Genomic DNA, 18,444 nt, shown 5'->3' with positions numbered 1-18,444 from the left:
TGAACATGGTTCAAGTTTCTTTGCAGTTTTCTATTCTAGGAGCATGGTTTTGTGCTAGCTATAAGATGACATTGATTCTCTGAGTTACTTGTGTTTGTATTTTTTTTCTCCTTTCTTCCTTCTTTCTTTCTTTCTTTCTTTCTTTCTTTCTTTCTTTCTTTCTTTCTTTCTTCCTTCCTTCCTTCCTTCCTTCCTTCCTTCCTTCCTTCCTTCCTTCTTTCTTTCTTTCTTTCTTTCTTTCTTTCTTTCTTTCTTTCTTTCTTTTTTAAAATTTAACTGATTATTTTTGTTTTCCGGAAACTATTAGCAAAGGAGAAAATGTGACTGGCCTGTCCATCCTTGTACCAGCTGAGAGACGCAGAAGGAATCGCATAAGCTTCACATTCCAAAGTCAGAGTATTGTTGACTTTGATCTTCACTTCTTTAGGGGAAAGACCTGGCCCCAGTAGGTCCCCTTTATTGATGATGGGTGGAACTGCATAAAAAACAAATATTTGTAGAGTTAAACATTGGTTCTTTTAAATACATGGACTATCATGGAAATCACACTAAGGAATACTTAAGAAAACAAGGAAATAACTGAGCGTTTGCTATGTTCCCCTTTCACCATGGACTCAAGTTAGCATCTTGTGAAAGGGTAGTGCTCGGATACAGAATGTGAAGGAAAACAGCTTTCTCCCTTCATCATTTTAATACTGCCAATGAGACTATTGTCCTTCACAGAACAGCTACTTTCATTTTTCCATGTCCCCGGAAACAGCCCAAGCATGACCTATAAAATGCATTTTCTTTGTCATTAAAGGAATTGATTCAAAGAACAAAAGACAATCAGAAAGATGCTCTTCCTTTTTAAAAAACAAAACCAAAACCAAAATCCTGAAATGTAGGCCCTATTAGTGGTAGTATTCACTTTGCTTTTTATGTATGGGTCAATGTACAGTGGATCAGTTCAAAGTCACTGATGAACTCATCTTAGGCTGTTGATTAGGACATATATACTTTAACAGTTTTGTGCACGGAAGTATTATAACTCAGCCCAGGGATTTTCCAGAAGGAAGAACAAAGAAATGTAAGGAAGTGCCACTGACAAGTTCTCCAATAAGAGGTTAGTGAGCAGATTGAATGGGGTCTTCACACCTTTAAGCAATTGAGGACATGGGTACAATGCTTAATATGACTTTCATCTTAATGAAGCAAGCTGCATAAACAACAAACTTTAATGATGAGTACAAATAATTATGAACCCATAATAAAAAACAAGATCGAAAAAGTTAGAAAACTTGAGGAAAATATGAAATGTAGTTTTCTTTTAGGACTTACTGTAGACCTTTACTTCATAGTGCTTTATCATTTCCCCCGCCTCATTAGTGGCTATACAAGAGTATCTTCCAGCATTGTTCTCCTGTGCATTTAGGATCTGCAGAGTCCTACCTCCTGAAAAATCATGGAACATCAAAGAATCTCTGAAGTCACAGTGGCAACAGAGTATGCACAAAACACCAGGGTTTTTAGTTCTCACTATTAACATATTTCTTTTTTCTATGTGCCAATTCTATAACAGATATTTGACACAAGACAAACTACAATATAGATGGACATTGCTTGGTGGGCAAGGAGTCAGTAAGTCCTCAATGATCCTCTATGATACTGACTCTCATGCTCATCCTGACCCTCCCATGTCTCTGTACATACTCTGGCTAAGGTCTTTATTTCATCCTCTTCCTAGAGAGATCTTTTGCCTTGGTCATCTTCTCTTCATCTACTTGGGCTATCAGTAGAGACTGATCTTGCTAAAACTCAGTTTGTATTATGGTACGCTTCTCCTTAAAAATCTTCATTTGTTCTCAACTGACTAAAATATAAAGTCAAAACTCTTTAGTCCAGGCATTCAAAATATGATTCCAATGTTCCTTCCTGACCTTTTCTCCCCCCTCCCCCATACACAATATCCCCACTCAAGTGGGAGGTAGGAGTCTACATATTATTACTTGCAACTAGATAGGCCTTTGTACATCTATGTGCCTTTCACTTTGTACCTTTACCACACTAGTCATCCTGATGGATCCGAAATTACTCAACTCCAACCAACAGAATTCTACACCTTTCTTTAAGGGCTGCCTCAAGTTCCAACTGCAACAAAGCATTTCCTGACCACTTCATCCTTTAGTAGTCATTCCATCTTTTGAATTTTTATAAAATCTGTCACTATCTCATTTATCAAATGCCATGACTATTCATAAGTCATGTTGTTAATTAACTTTTACACATATTATTTCCCTTCCACATAAAACTGTAAATTGCTTAAAGCCAGTGATCATACTTTTAAATTCTTTCTACTTTCATACATTTTATCCAGTATTAAAGAGAAATAAATAAGCTCTCTCAATCTAAATACCAATTCGCCTTGTGGTTCAATTCAACAAGAAATTAATTTCTACTCTTTTTGGTATTCCGCATTGTATTTTATCAATTAATAGCATTGTGGTATTTATTTGCCTTTTATTTCGATATTTAATTGGTCTTTCAAGAAGTAATTTTACTTTAGATTATAAGATATATATAAATAATAAAATTAAAATGGCAGTAGAACAGCATAACTAAGACATAAGTACTTTTATAAAAAATAACCAATGACTCTTTTTCTACAATAGTAGATGGCACAAATATACATTGTGCATCTAAAGTAAAATAGTTACCTGGAAGAATTCGAATATTTCTGTTGGATTCTAAAGGTGTTCCATCCTTGAACCAGGTGATGGTGGCTGGAGGATATGAATAAGCTTCACAGACCAAAGATGTGGGGCTGTTAAGGATAACGGTGACATCTTCAGGGCCACTATTACTATTAACACCAGCAATTGTAGGAGATACTGAAATAGATTTAAAATGTGATTAAAGAAATATGTATAGAAATTTCCTATTTGTGAATTTCTAAATATCACTATATTTACTTGTGTAATTCTATTTCCTAACAATTCCAGAAATCATTGATTATGTTCTTATTCTACATGAAAGGAATGAGAACTTCAAAATGGAATAATGGAGGAGATGGCACTCAGTAGGAATTATAATGCAGCATAGTAGCGCAAAATGAGAACTCTGGTGCAGGATACATGGAAGCATAGCATCCAATCCAATCTGAGTGGGTGGTGTGAGGGCTCTCATAAGGAAGCCCTCCTAAAGAAAAATATTTCAAAGTGAGCCTTAAAGAATTAGTGGTGGTTAGCAAGTGAAAGAAGGGAGACTAATAGGAAGAAGGAGCACATTGGGTGCAGAGTAGAATAAACAACGAGGGGCAAGCAGGGAATATATTGAGGATAGATTCAAGGGGGTCAGTGTTGGAAGCAGGGGTAATGGAGACAGGTCCGTTTATTCCACATAAGATAATGAGGGACTGAATTAAAGGAAGGCATAAAGAGGGAGGAGTGACTACAGAAAAATTTAGAAAGTCAATTGGTAGGACTTGATAGAATTTGGGGGCTAAGGAAAACCAAAGTCAAAGATGACTGCTAGTTTTCTTGCTTGGGAATGTAGGTAAACTACAGTGAAGCAATATAAATAGAAAATATGGAAAGATTTGCTCATTTTGCAGGGGAAGATGGTTTGTTCAGTTCTGAGTATCTTGAATTTAAAGTGCTCATGAGAATTCCAGCTAGAAATGTCCAACGAGCAACTGTATATAGAAATCCAAACTTGGGAGAAAGATCTGGTTTACAGGTATGGATTTAAAAATTAACCAGTCTATAGGAGATAATGATTAAACCTCTGTGAATTAAGCTTATTATTTGAAGACAATATCTAGAGTAAAATAAGCAGTGAAGTAAGGACAAAATGCTAAGGTACCTAGTGTTTGAGGGATGGATTATGGAAAAGTCCATAAAAGAGAGAGAAAAGGAGCAACCAAAAGTGTGCAAGGATAATAAGAGAAGAACACTGTCAAGGAAAAAGTAATAAATAATGTCTACATTAAGAAAGGACTGAGAAATATTTATTGGATCAAGCAACACGAACATCTTTGACACAACAGCATGAAGCATGGCATGGGGAAAAGCCCATTTTAGTGGGACAAGAAGTATAGACAGGGAATGGTTACAACATGAAGTGATGGAGACAGAAGAAGGTGAAGCTGTAGGTAAGGTGGATGGTGGGAATGACTGACATACCAGTGATACAGGGTTAGGGACTGTAGTAACTGTGAACAAGAACTCATCCTCTGGGAAAAGTAAGGGTAAAGACCCTGAATTATGGCTGAGTAGACTGCAAGTTGCAAATGCACACACTTAAACAGCCTCAACTTTATGAAGATGGTGGAAAGGAAGTCTGATTCAGATCCTTCAGTCTCAATGAATGAGGGAGAATGACAAGAAACAGGGAAGTAACTAGGAAGTGGGGATTGGAGGGTGTAGTCAGCATGACTTGGGATACTTGGGATAAAGAATAATTATCTTCACTGGAGAGAGCTTCAGGAAGCTAGTGTCTCTTAGGAAGAGTCAGATTTCAATTACAGCAAGGAGCTGGAGAGAATACTAAAACAGGTTTCCAGAGAGGACAGAGTATAGGATTTGGACATGAGTTAGTATTGGGAAGTGAATCAGTGGTGTAAGGAAGGAGGCATGAGGAACTTAAAGCTCTAAGAGAAGCAGTAAATGAGCTGCAGAAGAGGAGAGGAAATCCAGGGCTGAGCATTTGCCTTTCATACACTGAAGGGTGTGAGGGAGCACAGGCGTCTTAGTAGGCAACTGGCTCATGAACTCCCATTCATACTTACCCATTGTCTCTTATTCAGTGCTCTGTCAGGGGCTGGGGCTAAATCCTTTACAAGGTAAAGGGGTTCTGCTTTTTGGAGTTTATTTTTTATATATTATCTATATATACTATTCATTTGACACTTACACATTATCCATTATTTTAATTTTTCTTGCACACATATCTCTTCTACTTAATTAGACTGTAAGCTACCTGAGGACAGTATCTTATATGGCAGGTTCCTACGTGTAGGACTATGTATCCCCAAAAGAGTCTGGGCAATATCTACAAAAACAAATAAACAGAAATTGCAAAACACTGCATACTCAAATGTAGGTCAGTTGATTCTAGTAGAATGAAAAGTATTTTGATATTAGTAATTAAATATAATATGCTTAGGTGGTGCATTTTAAATTTCAGGATATGAGCAGAAATTAAAAATCTATTTTAATGTCATGCCTGAGACATAAGCATAACTTTGATGTTGCAAGAACTGAATGTACAGCTATTTCATAATTCTTAGTCCACAAAGACTATAATATGGACAACTACCAATAACTGTACCATAAAGAAAGAATAAAATACATCAGATTGAGCCCCTCATACTGTTGACCTGTTTCTCTTTGACGAGCATACATTTACCTTTTACCACTGCTTTTTTAACATCTGTCTTATTCACAGTTGTGTCTCTAGCACTAAACACGTTCCTGGAACGTAGGTGGTATTATTCCAAATGTAACGAATAAATTTATAAATGAATGAATGAATTAAAGAAAAACAGCAAATGTACACAAGCACTAGTCCTTCTTAAATAATGAAATTCTATGGCAGAAACATTAAAAAGAAAAAGAAAAAGAAAAGAAGGTAATTCAGCAGACAGTCATGTCTGATTCTTCAAGATTTGAGGCAATGCTTGTACATACCCAACACATTAAGACTGAAACTTTTGCTCTTGTCACCGGCTGTATTGGAAGCCAAACATGCATATCTTCCAGTATGTGACACTTGGGCATTGATAATTTTAAGAAAACGGCCACCAGACATAATGTGATGGGTGTCATCTTCTTGCAGGAGCTGTCCATCTTTGTGCCACGTAATTTCTGGTACTGGAGTCCCTGTAACAAAAAGCCATTTCTCAGAGATGGCTAATAATTACATGCCTACAAATGATGACAAAAAGAAGGCATGTTCACTCATTTTCCTTTTAAGTATCACAGTTGTAAAACAATGTAGTAACCATACATCTTAAAATAAATTTCTAAACATAATTTATAATAACAACCATGCCATAATTTTTAAAATTTATAGATTACAAGCCACTTTCAAGTGAAGATTAGTTTGGTCTATAAATGAAAAATTCCAAATTAACCTTTGTGTTTAATTAAATAGTAAAATATACTTTTAAAAAACGGGACATGCATTTTTATTAAAATTATTACTCACAAATACTTCTGCATTCATATTAAATTTTTAAAGGTTTTATATTTTGAAAGGAAGCTATGAAAAAGGAAAAACCTTGAATTAAACAATTCAACAGATACTTTCAGTTTCTAGCATGCATATATAATAGGTAAATAGAGATATAAATATAGTAATAATTCCTTTAATATATAGCCTGTGGAGAAAGATATTTTTGTTTTAATATGAGATTTACATTTAATATTAATTTTTAAGTTGTTCAAATAATTAAAAAAATTTAAAACCATAAAAGCAAGTTCTGCTAGAAAAAATGCTAGGATAATATATTAAAATTGGAAGTCTTGGCCATCAACCATGGAGCCTGTTCTATAGCCCTACCCAGGTAGGGAAGCAAATTTGCAGGCCTGCCCAACTGCTGAAATATAGCACCCAGTCCCACCTGATGAGGAAGCCTAACCAGAGAATCCAGGCAACCACAGAGCCTATCCTACAGCTGCACTCAGTCAAGAAACCTAGTGAGTAGTACTATCCAACCGTATCCAGCCAACATTAATCCCTCCCTGTTAACCTCAGAGTTCAGGCAGTGGCCTTAACCAAACAGAGAGCCTAGGAGCAAGCCCCATCTGTAAGGATGCTACCAGATGACCCCTACAGAACACCAAGCTACACTGACTAATGAATGACTGTCTTTGCCAAAGTGAACCTATAAAGACTAGAAGAGGAGATCCCTTACTCAAATCTGCAGATATCAATGCAAGGTATCAGGTAAAATAAAGACACCATCAAAGGAAACTAATTAAACTCCAATAATGACCCCAAAGAAATGGAAATCTGTGAACTAACTGTCTGACAAAGAATTCAGAATAATCCTCTTAAAGAAGTTTGGTGAATTAGAAGAATACAGACAACTAAACAAAATTAAGAAAATGGTGTATGAACAAAGAAAGAGAAACCATCAAAACAAACAAACAGAATTCCCAGAGCTGAAGAATACAGTGATTGACCTAAAGAATTCAATAGAGAGCTTCAACAGCAGACTCAACTAAGAAGAAAAAAAGTATTAGTGAGCTAAAGGATAGGTCATTAAAATGATCCAGTTGGAAGAGGAAAGAGAGAAAGAAAGAAAGAAAGAAAGAAAGAAAGAAAGAAAGAAAGAAAGAAAGAAAGAAAGAGAAAAGAAAAAGAAGAGAAGAGAAAAAAGAAAAAGAAAAAAACAGTAAAGAAAGCGTGTAAGGGGCGCCTGGGTGGCACAGTGGTTAAGCATCTGCCTTCGGCTCAGGGCGTGATCCCGGTGTTGTGGGATTGAGCCCCACATCGGGCTCTTCCGCTGTGAGCCTGCTTCTTCCTCTCCCACTCCCCCTGCTTGTGTTCCCTCTCTCGCTGGCTGTCTATCTCTGTTGAATAAATAAATAAAATCTTAAAAAAAAAAAAGAAAGCCTGTAAGATTTATGGAATACTATCAACAGAAACAATATACATACACATTATGGGAATCCTAGAAGGACAAGAGATAGAGAAAAGGACAGAAAATATATTTATAGTAATAATGGCTAAAAACTTCCCAAACATAGGGAGAGAAATGGACATCCAGATTCATGAGGCCCAAAGGACCCCAAATTGGTTGAACTTGAAAAAGGCCACACTGAGACACATTATAATTATATTTTCAAAAGTCAAAGACAAAGGCAGAATTTGAAAGTAGCAAGAGAAAAGTGTATTACATACAAGGGAACCCCCATAAGACTTTAGGCTGATTTTTCAAAAATAAGGCCTACTTTGTATGCCAGGAAAGAATAGGATAATATATTCAACATATTAAAAGAAAAAGGAACTTTCAACCAAGAATACTATAGCTGGCAAAGTAGGGGGGAAAGACAAAGATTTTCCTGAACAAACAAAAGCTGAGGGAGTTCATCATCACTTGACCCGCCTTACAAGAAATGTTAAGGACATTCTCAAGTGGAAATACAAGGACAATAATTAATGTTGAAAAACATGAATGTTTGTATAAAATTCACTGGTAATGGTAAATATGTAGTTAAAGTCATATTCTCTGTTATTGTAATGGTGGTGTGTAATTCACTTAAAACTCTAGTTTAAAAGTTAGAAAGTAAATGTATTTAAAATAACCATAACTGCAATAATTTGTTATTGGATACATGTAAAAAATATAAAAACTGTCACATCAATAACTAAAATGTGAGGGAGAGAAGTAAAAATGTAAAATTTATGTATACTATCAGAGTAAAGTTATCAGCCTCAAATAAGATATAAGATATTTTATGTAAGCTTCATGGCAAAGAAAAACCTATACTAGTTACACAAAAGATTATGACAGAGTCGAAGCATACTGCTACTAAAAAGTCATCAAATCACAGAAGGAGAAAGCAAGATAAGGGGCAAGGCATAAAGGATCTACAAAACAATCAGAAAATAATGAACAAAGGCAATAGTAAGTCCTTACCTATCAATAATTACTTTAACAGAAATGGATTAAATTCTCCAATCAAAAGACAGAGAATGACTGAATGCATTAAAAAAAAAAAACAAGATTCACTAATATGCTGCCTATAAGAGAGTCACTTTAGCTTCAACGATATACATAGACTGAGAGTGAAGGGATGTAAAAACATATTTCAAGCAAATGGCTCCCAAAAGAGAGCAGGAATAGCTGCATTTATTTCAGACAAAATAAACGTTAAGCAAAAAATCGTCAAAAGAGACAAAGAAGGTCATTATGCAATGATAAAAGGGCCAATTCTCAAGAAGACATAATAAATGCAAATATTTATGCATCCAACATTGGAGCAACTGAACATGTAAAACAAATACTAACAGAACTAACGGAAGAAATAAACAGCAATACAATAGAAGTTGGGAACCTAAATACCCACTCTCAACAATGGAAAAATCATCCAGACAAGAATCTATAAAAAAACCCAGAGGATTTGAACAACCATACCGACCAAATAGACCTAACAGACATATACAAAACATTCTATCCAACAATGGCAGAATACACATTCTTTTCAAGCACACATAGAACATTATCTAGATACATTATATGTTAGACCACAGAAAAAGTCTTAACAAAGTTAAGATGATTAAAAGATATAGGGTATCTTTTCTTATCACAATGGTAAAAAAGTACAATTCAAAGCAGGAGGAAAGTTGGAAAATTCACAAATACATGGGAATTAAACAATACACTTTTGAACAACCAATGGATAAAAGAGGAAATCTAAAAGGAAATGAAAAAGTACCTTAGGACAAATTTAAATGGAAACACAAAATTCCAAAATTTATAGTTTGCAGCAAATGTAGTTTTAAGATGGAAGCTTATATTAAAAACTGCATACATAGAAAAAAGAAATATCTCAAATAAACAACTTAACTTTACACACCTCAAGGAACCAGGGGGAAAAAAAAGTACAAACTACAACCAAAGTTAGCAGAAGGAAGGAAATAATAAAGATTAGAACAGAACTAAATAAAGAACAGGAAAACAAGAGAATAGAAAAGATCAAACAAAATTAAGAACTGGTTTTTTGGAGAGATAAAATTGAGAAGTGTTTAGCTCAACTAAGAATGATAGAGAGAAGATGCAAATAAATAAAATTATAAATGAAAGAGAAGACATTACAACTGATACCATAGAAATACAAAGGATTGTAAGAGAGTACTATTAATATTATAGCCAACAAATTTGACCACCTAGAGGAAATGAATAAATTCATGAAATCATAGAATCTGTGATGACTATTGAACAGGCTAATAATTAGTAAGGAGACAGACTTCATAGTCAAAAATCTCACAACAAAGAAAAGCAGAGGATCAGATGGTTTTACTGGTGAATTTTACCAAACATTTAAAGAAGAATTAACAGCAATTCTTCTGAAACTCTCAAAAAATTGAAGACTTGGAAATATACCCAAACCATTTTACAAGGCCAGCACTACCTTGATACCAACACCTGGTAAGGACACCAAAGGAAAAAAAAACTACAGGCCAATATTCTTGAATAATACAGATGCAAAAAAAAAAAAAAAATTCTCAACAAAATACTAGCAAACTGAATTCAATGTCAAATTAAAAGGAATGTACACCATAATCAAGTCAGCTTCATCCCTGAGATGCAAAAATGGTTTGACATATACAAATCAATAAATATAATACATCACATTAATAAAGGATAAAAATTATATGCTAGGGGCGCCTGGGTGGCATAGTGGTTAAGCGTCTGCCTTCGGCTCAGGACGTGATCCCGGCGATCTGGGATCGAGCCCCACATCAGGCTCTTCTGCTATGAGCCTGCTTCTTCCTCTCCCACTCCCCCTGCTTGTGTTCCCTCTCTCGCTGGCTGTCTCTATCTCTGTCGAATACATAAATAAAATCTTTTAAAAAAAATTATATGCTAATCCAGCTACATGCAAAAGAATGAAACTGGACCAGTTTCTTACACCATAAACACAAATAAATTCAAAATGGATTAAAGACCTAAATGTGAGACCTGAAACCATAATACTTCTAGGAAAAAAACAATGGGCAGTAATTTCTTTGACATCAGTCATAGAAACATTTTTCTAGATATGTCTCCTCAGGCAAAGGAAACAAAAGCAAAATTAAACTATTGGAACTACACTAAAATAAAAAGCTTTTGCACAGTGAAGGAAATCATCAACAAAACAAAAAGACAACCTACTGAATGGGACAAGATACTTGTGAATGATATGCCCGAGAAGGAGTTATTGTCCAAAATATATAAAGAATGTATACAACTCAACACCCCTCAAAACAAATAATCCAATTAAAAAATGGTCAGAGGACATGAATAGACACTTTTCCAAAGAAGACAAACAGATGACCAATAGACACGTGAAAAGATGCAACATCACTAATCATCAAGGAAATGCAAATCAAAACCACAAAAGATACTACTTCACACCTGTTAAAATGGCTAAAACCAAAAATACAAGAAACAGTGTTGGCAAGGATGTAGAGAAAAAGGAACCCTCATGCACTTATCAGAGGGAAAAAGGAGCCCTCGTGCACTGGTGCAGCCAGTGTGGAAAACAGTATGAGTTTTCTCAAAAAATAAAAAAATAGAATTATCTTATGATCTAGTAATTCCACTAGTGGGTATTTACCCAAAGAAAACAAAAAGGCTAATTCAAAAAATATATGCACACCCATGTTCATTGTAGCATTATTTACAATAGCCAAGGTATGGAAATGACCCAAGTGTTCATCCATAGATGAAGGGATAAAGAAGATGTGATATAGCTATACACAATGGAATACTACTCAGCCACAAAAAAGAATTAAGTCTTGCCATTTGCAACAACATGGATAGATCTAAGTAAAATAAGTCAGTCAGAGAAAGACAAATACCATATAATTTCATTCATATGTGGAATTTAAGAAATAAAACAAATGAACAAAGAAAAAAGAGACAAACCAAAACACAGACTATTAAATACAGAAAACTGGTGGTTGTCAGAGGGGAGGTTAGTAGGGTAATAGGTGAAATAGGTGAAGGGGATTAAGAGCACACTTATCATGACGAGCACTGAGTAAGGTACAGAATTACTGAATCACTATATTGTACACCTGAAACTAATAGCACCGTATATTCATTGAAACTAGATAAAAAATCATATACTCATTTCAATAGATGCAGAAAAAGCATCTGACAAAATTAAACATCCATTCATGATAAAAACTCTCAATAAATTGCATATAGAAGGAACATTCCTCAACATAATAAAAGCAATACATGACAATCCACAGCTAACACTATACTCGGTGGTAAAAGATTGCTTGCTTTTCCTCTAAGATCAATATGAAGGCGCCCACTCTCATCATTTGTATTCAACATAGTAGTACTGGAAGTCCTAGCTAGAACAGTTTGATTCATCAGGCAAGAAAAGAAAAGAAAAGAAAAGAAGAGAAGAGAAGAGAAGAGAAGAGAAGAGAAGAGAAGAGAAGAGAAGAGAAGAGAAGAGAAAAGAAGAAAGAAATGCATCAGAGTCAGAAAGGGAGAATTAAAATTGCCTCTATTTGCAGATGACATGTTTTTATATATAAAAAGTTCTAAAGATAACCGGATGATGGACATTAAGGAGGGCAGGTGATGTAATGAGCATTGAGTATTATATAAAACTGATGGGGGCGCCTGGGTGGCACAGCAGTTGAGCGTCTGCCTTCGGCTCAGGGCGTGGTCCCGGCGTTATGGGATAGAGCCCCACATCAGGCTCTTCCGCTATGAGCCTCCTTCTTCCTCTCCCACTCCCCCTGCTTGTGTTTCCTCTCTCGCTGGCTGTCTCTCTCTCTGTCGAATAAATAAATAATATCTTTAAAAAAAAAAAAAGACTGATGAATCATTGAACTCTACCTCTGAAACTAATAATAAACTATATGTTAATTAATTGAATTTAAACAAAATATATATACATAAAAGGAAGGAAGGAAGGAAGGAAGGAAGGAAGGAAGGAAGGAAGGAAAGAAGGAAGGAAAAGAAAGAAAGAAAGAAAGAAAGAAAGAAAGAAAGAAAGAAAGGCAAATGACTACTTGCTAGAACCTTCATATCTGAGAATTAATAGAAGTCCTGGATTCAAAGAAAGTGCTAGGTCTGGAAGGAAGGCTACTTACTGTATCTCTGTCTAGTTCGTTTCACCAGGAGTATAAGCTCCATGAGGGCAGGGATTTTATCTGCTTTGTTCACTACTGTATGCCTCACATATTAAATCAAATAAATATTTTTTAAATGAATGAACAAATTAAAAAAAAGGCTCCACCAAAAACCTGTTAGATCTAAGTAATGGATTCAGTAAAGTTTCAGGATACAAAATAAACATACAAAAATCACCAGCATTTCTATACACTAACAACAGATTATTTGAAAAATAAATAAAGAAAACAATAATATACTTAGGAATAAATCTAACCAAGGAGGTGAAAGTTATTTACACAGAAAACTATAAGACATTGATGAAAGAAGTTGAAAAAGACATGAATAAATGCAAAGATTTTTTCCTATATTCAGAGATTGGAAGAATTAGTATTGTTAAAATGTCCATTTACAGATTCAAAACCATTTATAGATTCAATGTACTCAAAAGCCATTTATAGATTCAATGCACTCAGTATGAAGATTCTAAAGTTCTTTTTTTTAATAGAAATAGAAAAAAACAGTCCTAAAATTCATCTGGCCCCAAAAGACTCCAAATAGCCAAAGCAATTCTGAGAAAGAACAAAGATAGGGACATCAAACTTCCTGATTCCAAACTATATTACAAAGCTAAGGTAATCCAAACAGTATGGCATTGGCCTTGAAAAAAGACACATAGACCAATGGAACAGTATTATGAAAAAAGAAATAAACCCATGCATATATGGCCAACTAATATTTGGATAAGAGATCCAAGAATAGTCGATAAAAAAAGATAGTCTCTTTAATAAATGGCATTGGAAAAACTAGTCACATGCAAAAGAATAAAACTAGACCCCTGTCTTATACCACTCACAAAAATTAACTTGAAATGGATTAATGACTTAAATATAAGACTAGAATCATAGGGGCGCCTGGGTGGCTCAGTCGTTAAGCGTCTGCCTTCGGCTCAGGGCGTGATCCCAGGGTCCTGGGATCGAGCCCCACATTAGGCTCCTCTGCTGGGAGCCTGCTTCTTCCTCTCCCACTCCCCCTGCTTGTGTTCCCTCTCTCGCTGGCTGTCTCTCTCTCTCTGCCAAATAAATAAATAGAATCTTTAAAAAAAAAAAAAGAAGAAGGAAAGTCTGTCATAAAACAAAAAGACTGGAATCATAAACTCCTAGAAGAAAGCATAAGGACATCAGTCTGAGAAATGATTTCTTGGATATGACACTAAAAGCACAAGCAAAAATAGTAAAAATAAACAAGTGGGAGTACATGAAACGAAAAAGCTTCTGCCCAGCAAAAGAAATCATCGACAAAATAAAAAGGCAAACTCTGGAAGGGGAGAAAATATTTGCATACCATGTATCTGATAAAGGGTTAATATCCAAACTATATAAGGAACTTAACTCAATAGCAAAAAATCAAATAATATAATTTAAAAATTGGCAAAGGACTAGAATAGACATTTTTCCAAAGAAGACATCCAGATGGCCAACAGGTACATGAACAGGTGCTCAACATCACTATCATTGGAAAATGCAAGTAAAAACCATAAGATATCACCCACACATGTTAGAATGGCTATTCTAACAAAGACAAGACATAACAAATGTTGGTGAAAATATGGAGAAAAGAGAACCCTCGTGCACTGTTAGTGGGAATGCAAATTGGCATAGCTCCTATGGAAAACAGTAGGGAGATCTCGAAAAATTAAAAATAGAACTACCACGTGATTCAGTAATTCCCTTCTGGGCATATATTCGAAAAGAATGAAATCACTATCTTGAAAAGGTATCTGCACTACGATGTTCACTGCAGCATTATTCAAAATAATTTAAATAGAAAACAACCCAAGTGTCCACTGACAGGTGAATGGATACAAGAAAATACACACACACACACACACACACACACACACACGGGAATGTCATTCAGCCATAAAAAAGAAGGAAATCCTCCCATTTGCAACAGCATGGATGGACCTTGAGGGCATTAAGCTAAGTGAAAAAGGCAGAGGAAACAAATACTGTATGATCTCATTTATATGTGTGACTTGATAAAATCAAAACTCATAGCAACCAAGAAAAGATTGGTGTTTTCCAGAGACAGAGGAGGGGTGGGGGGGAAATGGCTGTAGGTGCTCAGAAGGTATAAACTTCCAGTTACAAGATAAGTAAGTTCTGGGGCTATAGTGTAGAGCACAGTAACTACAGCTAGCAATACGGTATTATATATTTGAAAGCTGCTAAGAGAATCAATCTTAAAAGTTTTCATCACAAAAAAAAATTATAACTATGTGAGATGATGAATGTTTAAACTTATTGTGGTGCTCATTTTGAAATATAGACATTCATATATATATATATAAGAGGTATGTATAATCATTATGTTGTACACCTTAAACTTACACACTGTTCTATGTCAATTATATCTCAATAAAACTAAGAGAAAAATAAAGAAGAAATAACTGAAAACCAAATGCCAATGTAAAAACAAACAAACAAAAAAAACTGGAAGCCTCAAGGGGAGGATGCTATAAAATGTAGGCAGCTGGTCCCAATGTTGTTATTTACCATATCATTTCTAGGGGAAAAAAAGCAGGTTAAGTAATAGCATATAACACATTCTTTCTATCTGCCTTGCTTAAAATAGAAACAGTTCCTTGCTTACTTAAATTTATTGCTCATGCAAGGCATATAAACTATGAAATAAACTAATCAAATCTTCCCTAAAACACTGGCTTTCTATAAAATGTTATGTGCTACTCCCATTGTTATTTTTAAACTCCAAGGCCATCTTTACTAAAAACAAACAAACAAACAAACAAAAAACCTAAAAACAGCTACAAGAACAACAAACCAGATTTGATAATGTCCTCTTAAGATTCACTTACTTTCATTACAATAACACACTGCATCACTGGTAAAGATGGTAAAATTTATCCGTGTAGGAGAGTATTCTTATTTCCACAGAATCTGAGAAATCTCCTCCTACACTTCCACTGGCTCTACTCAACTAGAATTCAATTTCAAATGCTTATTATAGTAGTTTGACTTTTTTCAACTAATTAAGATACATAGTGGAGGCAATAAATAATCAGTGAGTGGAGAACAGCAGAAGTACAAGAGCTAAGTCCCTTACCTGTCACTTCACAAGTCAGTGTAACACTCTGTTTCTCTTTTACCTTCACATTTTCCAATGTATTTTCACCCACAATGCGAGGTGGCACTAAAGAAAAAAAAATTAAATGAAGAAAAAGACAGAAAAAGTAAGCAACAATTCTAAGAGCAGGGGTGTTATTCTATAGGCACCTATGTTTACATTTGTATTAAGTTATAATCTTTAAAATAAACCCCCAAATTATCATCGTTCACTAGCATAACTTCATAAAACTATTTTGATCAATTCTAAGATATAAGATTATATGTCATGAATTCAATTATAATGAATTTTATTGTAGCAGAGGTTATAAAGTCTGGATAAAAATGTCAACAAGTTAATAAGAACATCTATTAGACATTTATTTCTCCCACCGTAACTCTGATAAGTATTCACGTTAAACAAGATATCAGAGTCTGAACAACTGTGAACTGAAAAGACACAGCATTTCAGCCATTTTAATCCAACTGATTACATCCAAATTATTCTAACATTGAATTATTGCCAAGAATGTCAGTCCAGGGGCCAAAGAAAACATAAATGTGAGATCAAGCTGTAGATAAATTTTAACTACATCCAGAATATAGTAAGCCAATTAGATTGTTTTACTAGATATTGAAAATTACAAAAATACCTAATACTGAAAGTCCAAAGATTTTTCTTTCTTCACCAGCTGCATTCCTTACAACACAAGTATACTGGCCAGCATCTTCTATTCTGGTCTGCATCAACCGCAGAGTCCTGCCTCCTGGAGAAGCAAACCAAGATGATTCAAAAAGAAATCTGTAACTTTACAAGTTGGCCAAAAAATGCTCAATTTAGGCAAAATTCAGTCAATATGCTTCAAAGGCCTTTAACATTCATTAATATCAAGCTTTTAAAAAATCATATGCTTTAAGCCTATATGAAGGAGAAAAGATAATTCAGAAGAATTTTCTGGTTCCATGGCTAAAAAAATAAATACAATGCTAGGTGACAACAAACAAGAAATGGAGTTTCAGAGATGTGATGTTTGAACATAATCTTAACAGGCAAATATATACAAAGATTTATTTATTTATTTGAAAGACAGAGATAGAGAGCATGAGCAGAAGGGGCAGGATGAGGGAGAGAGAATCTCAAGCCGACTCCACACTCAGTGTGGAGCCTGACATGAGGATCGATCTCATGACCCTGAGATCACGACCTGGTCCAAAACTAAGAGTCTGACACCTAAATGACTGCACCACCCAGGTGCCCAAAAAGCAAGTTTATTTTTATACAGAGAAGAGTTGAGAGACACCATTATAGGTAGAGTATGAATACGGATATAGAGTAGAAAGTAGATGTGAGTTTTGTACTTAAAGGAGAGCAGGTGGAGCAAATGCAGAGAGATGAGGCTAGCTGGAGTAATGGCTGGTGGATGGCCAGATTCTGTGGGCCCTTGAATGCTATGCTAAGGAATCTGGCCTTTATGGTGTTCACTAAAAGCTATGGAAGGGTGTAAACAAAAAAAAAGAAAGGTCACGATGTGATTTGTGCTTTAGAAAGACAACTGTGACAGAATGTTTAAGAAAAGATTCCCAGTTTGCCACTGGGCATCTGAAATGGGAATGTGAGAAAGAGGTCTATACCAGCAACCCAGATTGGGATGACATCAGCACAGAAGGAATGGGAGAAACCCTGAAGACCAACTACTGGTTTTCATGGAATCCTAGAATTATTTAGATCAAAGTCCCCTTTGGGGACGGGTAGGGGGGTCCCCTTGATTCGCTCATGCATATCTGCTTTTTTACTTTTTATATTTTGAACTTCTGTGTAATGAAGGTTGCCCTACTTCATCCAAGAAATGCTTGTAGACTGAGAGGGCAACTCTGATATGCTGAAGGGTGGAATTTGGAAAGAAACTCCATTGAAGGACAAAGAGGAGGCAGCAAATGGGACTGAAACAGCCTGCAGAGGACGTGCAGGCACAGAGAGAGTCTTTGAGACCATTTGAGAAGTCAATTCTCAGAAAAAAAAGCAAATCCTGTCTTAGATTTCCTAATACTTTTCTATCTGGTATATTTTTGCTTTGTACACTGAATTGGAACTAAAACAACTGAAATGGTTAAACATGAAATTTTCATGTGACTATTCACCTGGCTCTGGATTCATCAGGAATGTCCATCTGCTTTCTGTTTTTATAAACACAACAAGCTGTCACTGAGCTTTTCCTAGAAGCAACCTCCCATCTTCAACTGTTTGAAAGGTGAACTCAGTAGTAACTTATTTACATAAACAAAGCTGATTACCAGAATTCAATCTTTTTCTTCCCCAACTGAATTTAAATAAGGAAAGTTAAATACAGAAATTATCTAAACATGTCAAAAAACTTGTGTTAATTAGGCAAGGATTCAAGCATTCACTGCTTCTTCAGGTTAGTGAGACCATAATATGATTCCAGTTGAGAGATCTTAGATCAGTACAGCTGTTATGAGTTACTG

At 35.3% G+C, this 18,444-nt stretch overlaps 1 protein-coding gene across 3 annotated transcripts in view; it reads right to left on the bottom strand.

Annotated features, from left to right (window-relative positions):
• HMCN1 (hemicentin 1) overlaps nt 1-18,444 on the bottom strand; it is a 467,939-nt gene that overhangs the window by 120,043 nt on the left and 329,452 nt on the right. For all 3 annotated transcript variants that reach the window (XM_087858481.1, XM_045811326.2, XM_087858478.1), the window contains exons 47-52: nt 16,614-16,727; nt 15,962-16,048; nt 5,670-5,861; nt 2,697-2,870; nt 1,321-1,434; nt 330-475 (exon numbers count right to left, since the gene is read on the bottom strand). In XM_087858481.1, coding sequence (XP_087714607.1) covers nt 330-475; nt 1,321-1,434; nt 2,697-2,870; nt 5,670-5,861; nt 15,962-16,048; nt 16,614-16,727 — 827 coding nt within the window. The remainder of the gene's footprint in view (nt 1-329; nt 476-1,320; nt 1,435-2,696; nt 2,871-5,669; nt 5,862-15,961; nt 16,049-16,613; nt 16,728-18,444) is intronic.

Source organism: Ursus americanus, chromosome 2 (assembly GCF_024610735.1).
Source record: "Ursus americanus isolate L20-20 chromosome 2, mUrsAme1.1.p, whole genome shotgun sequence".
NCBI classification, from domain to species: domain Eukaryota; kingdom Metazoa; phylum Chordata; class Mammalia; order Carnivora; family Ursidae; genus Ursus; species Ursus americanus.
This window is presented reverse-complemented; position numbering and strand designations above follow the sequence as displayed.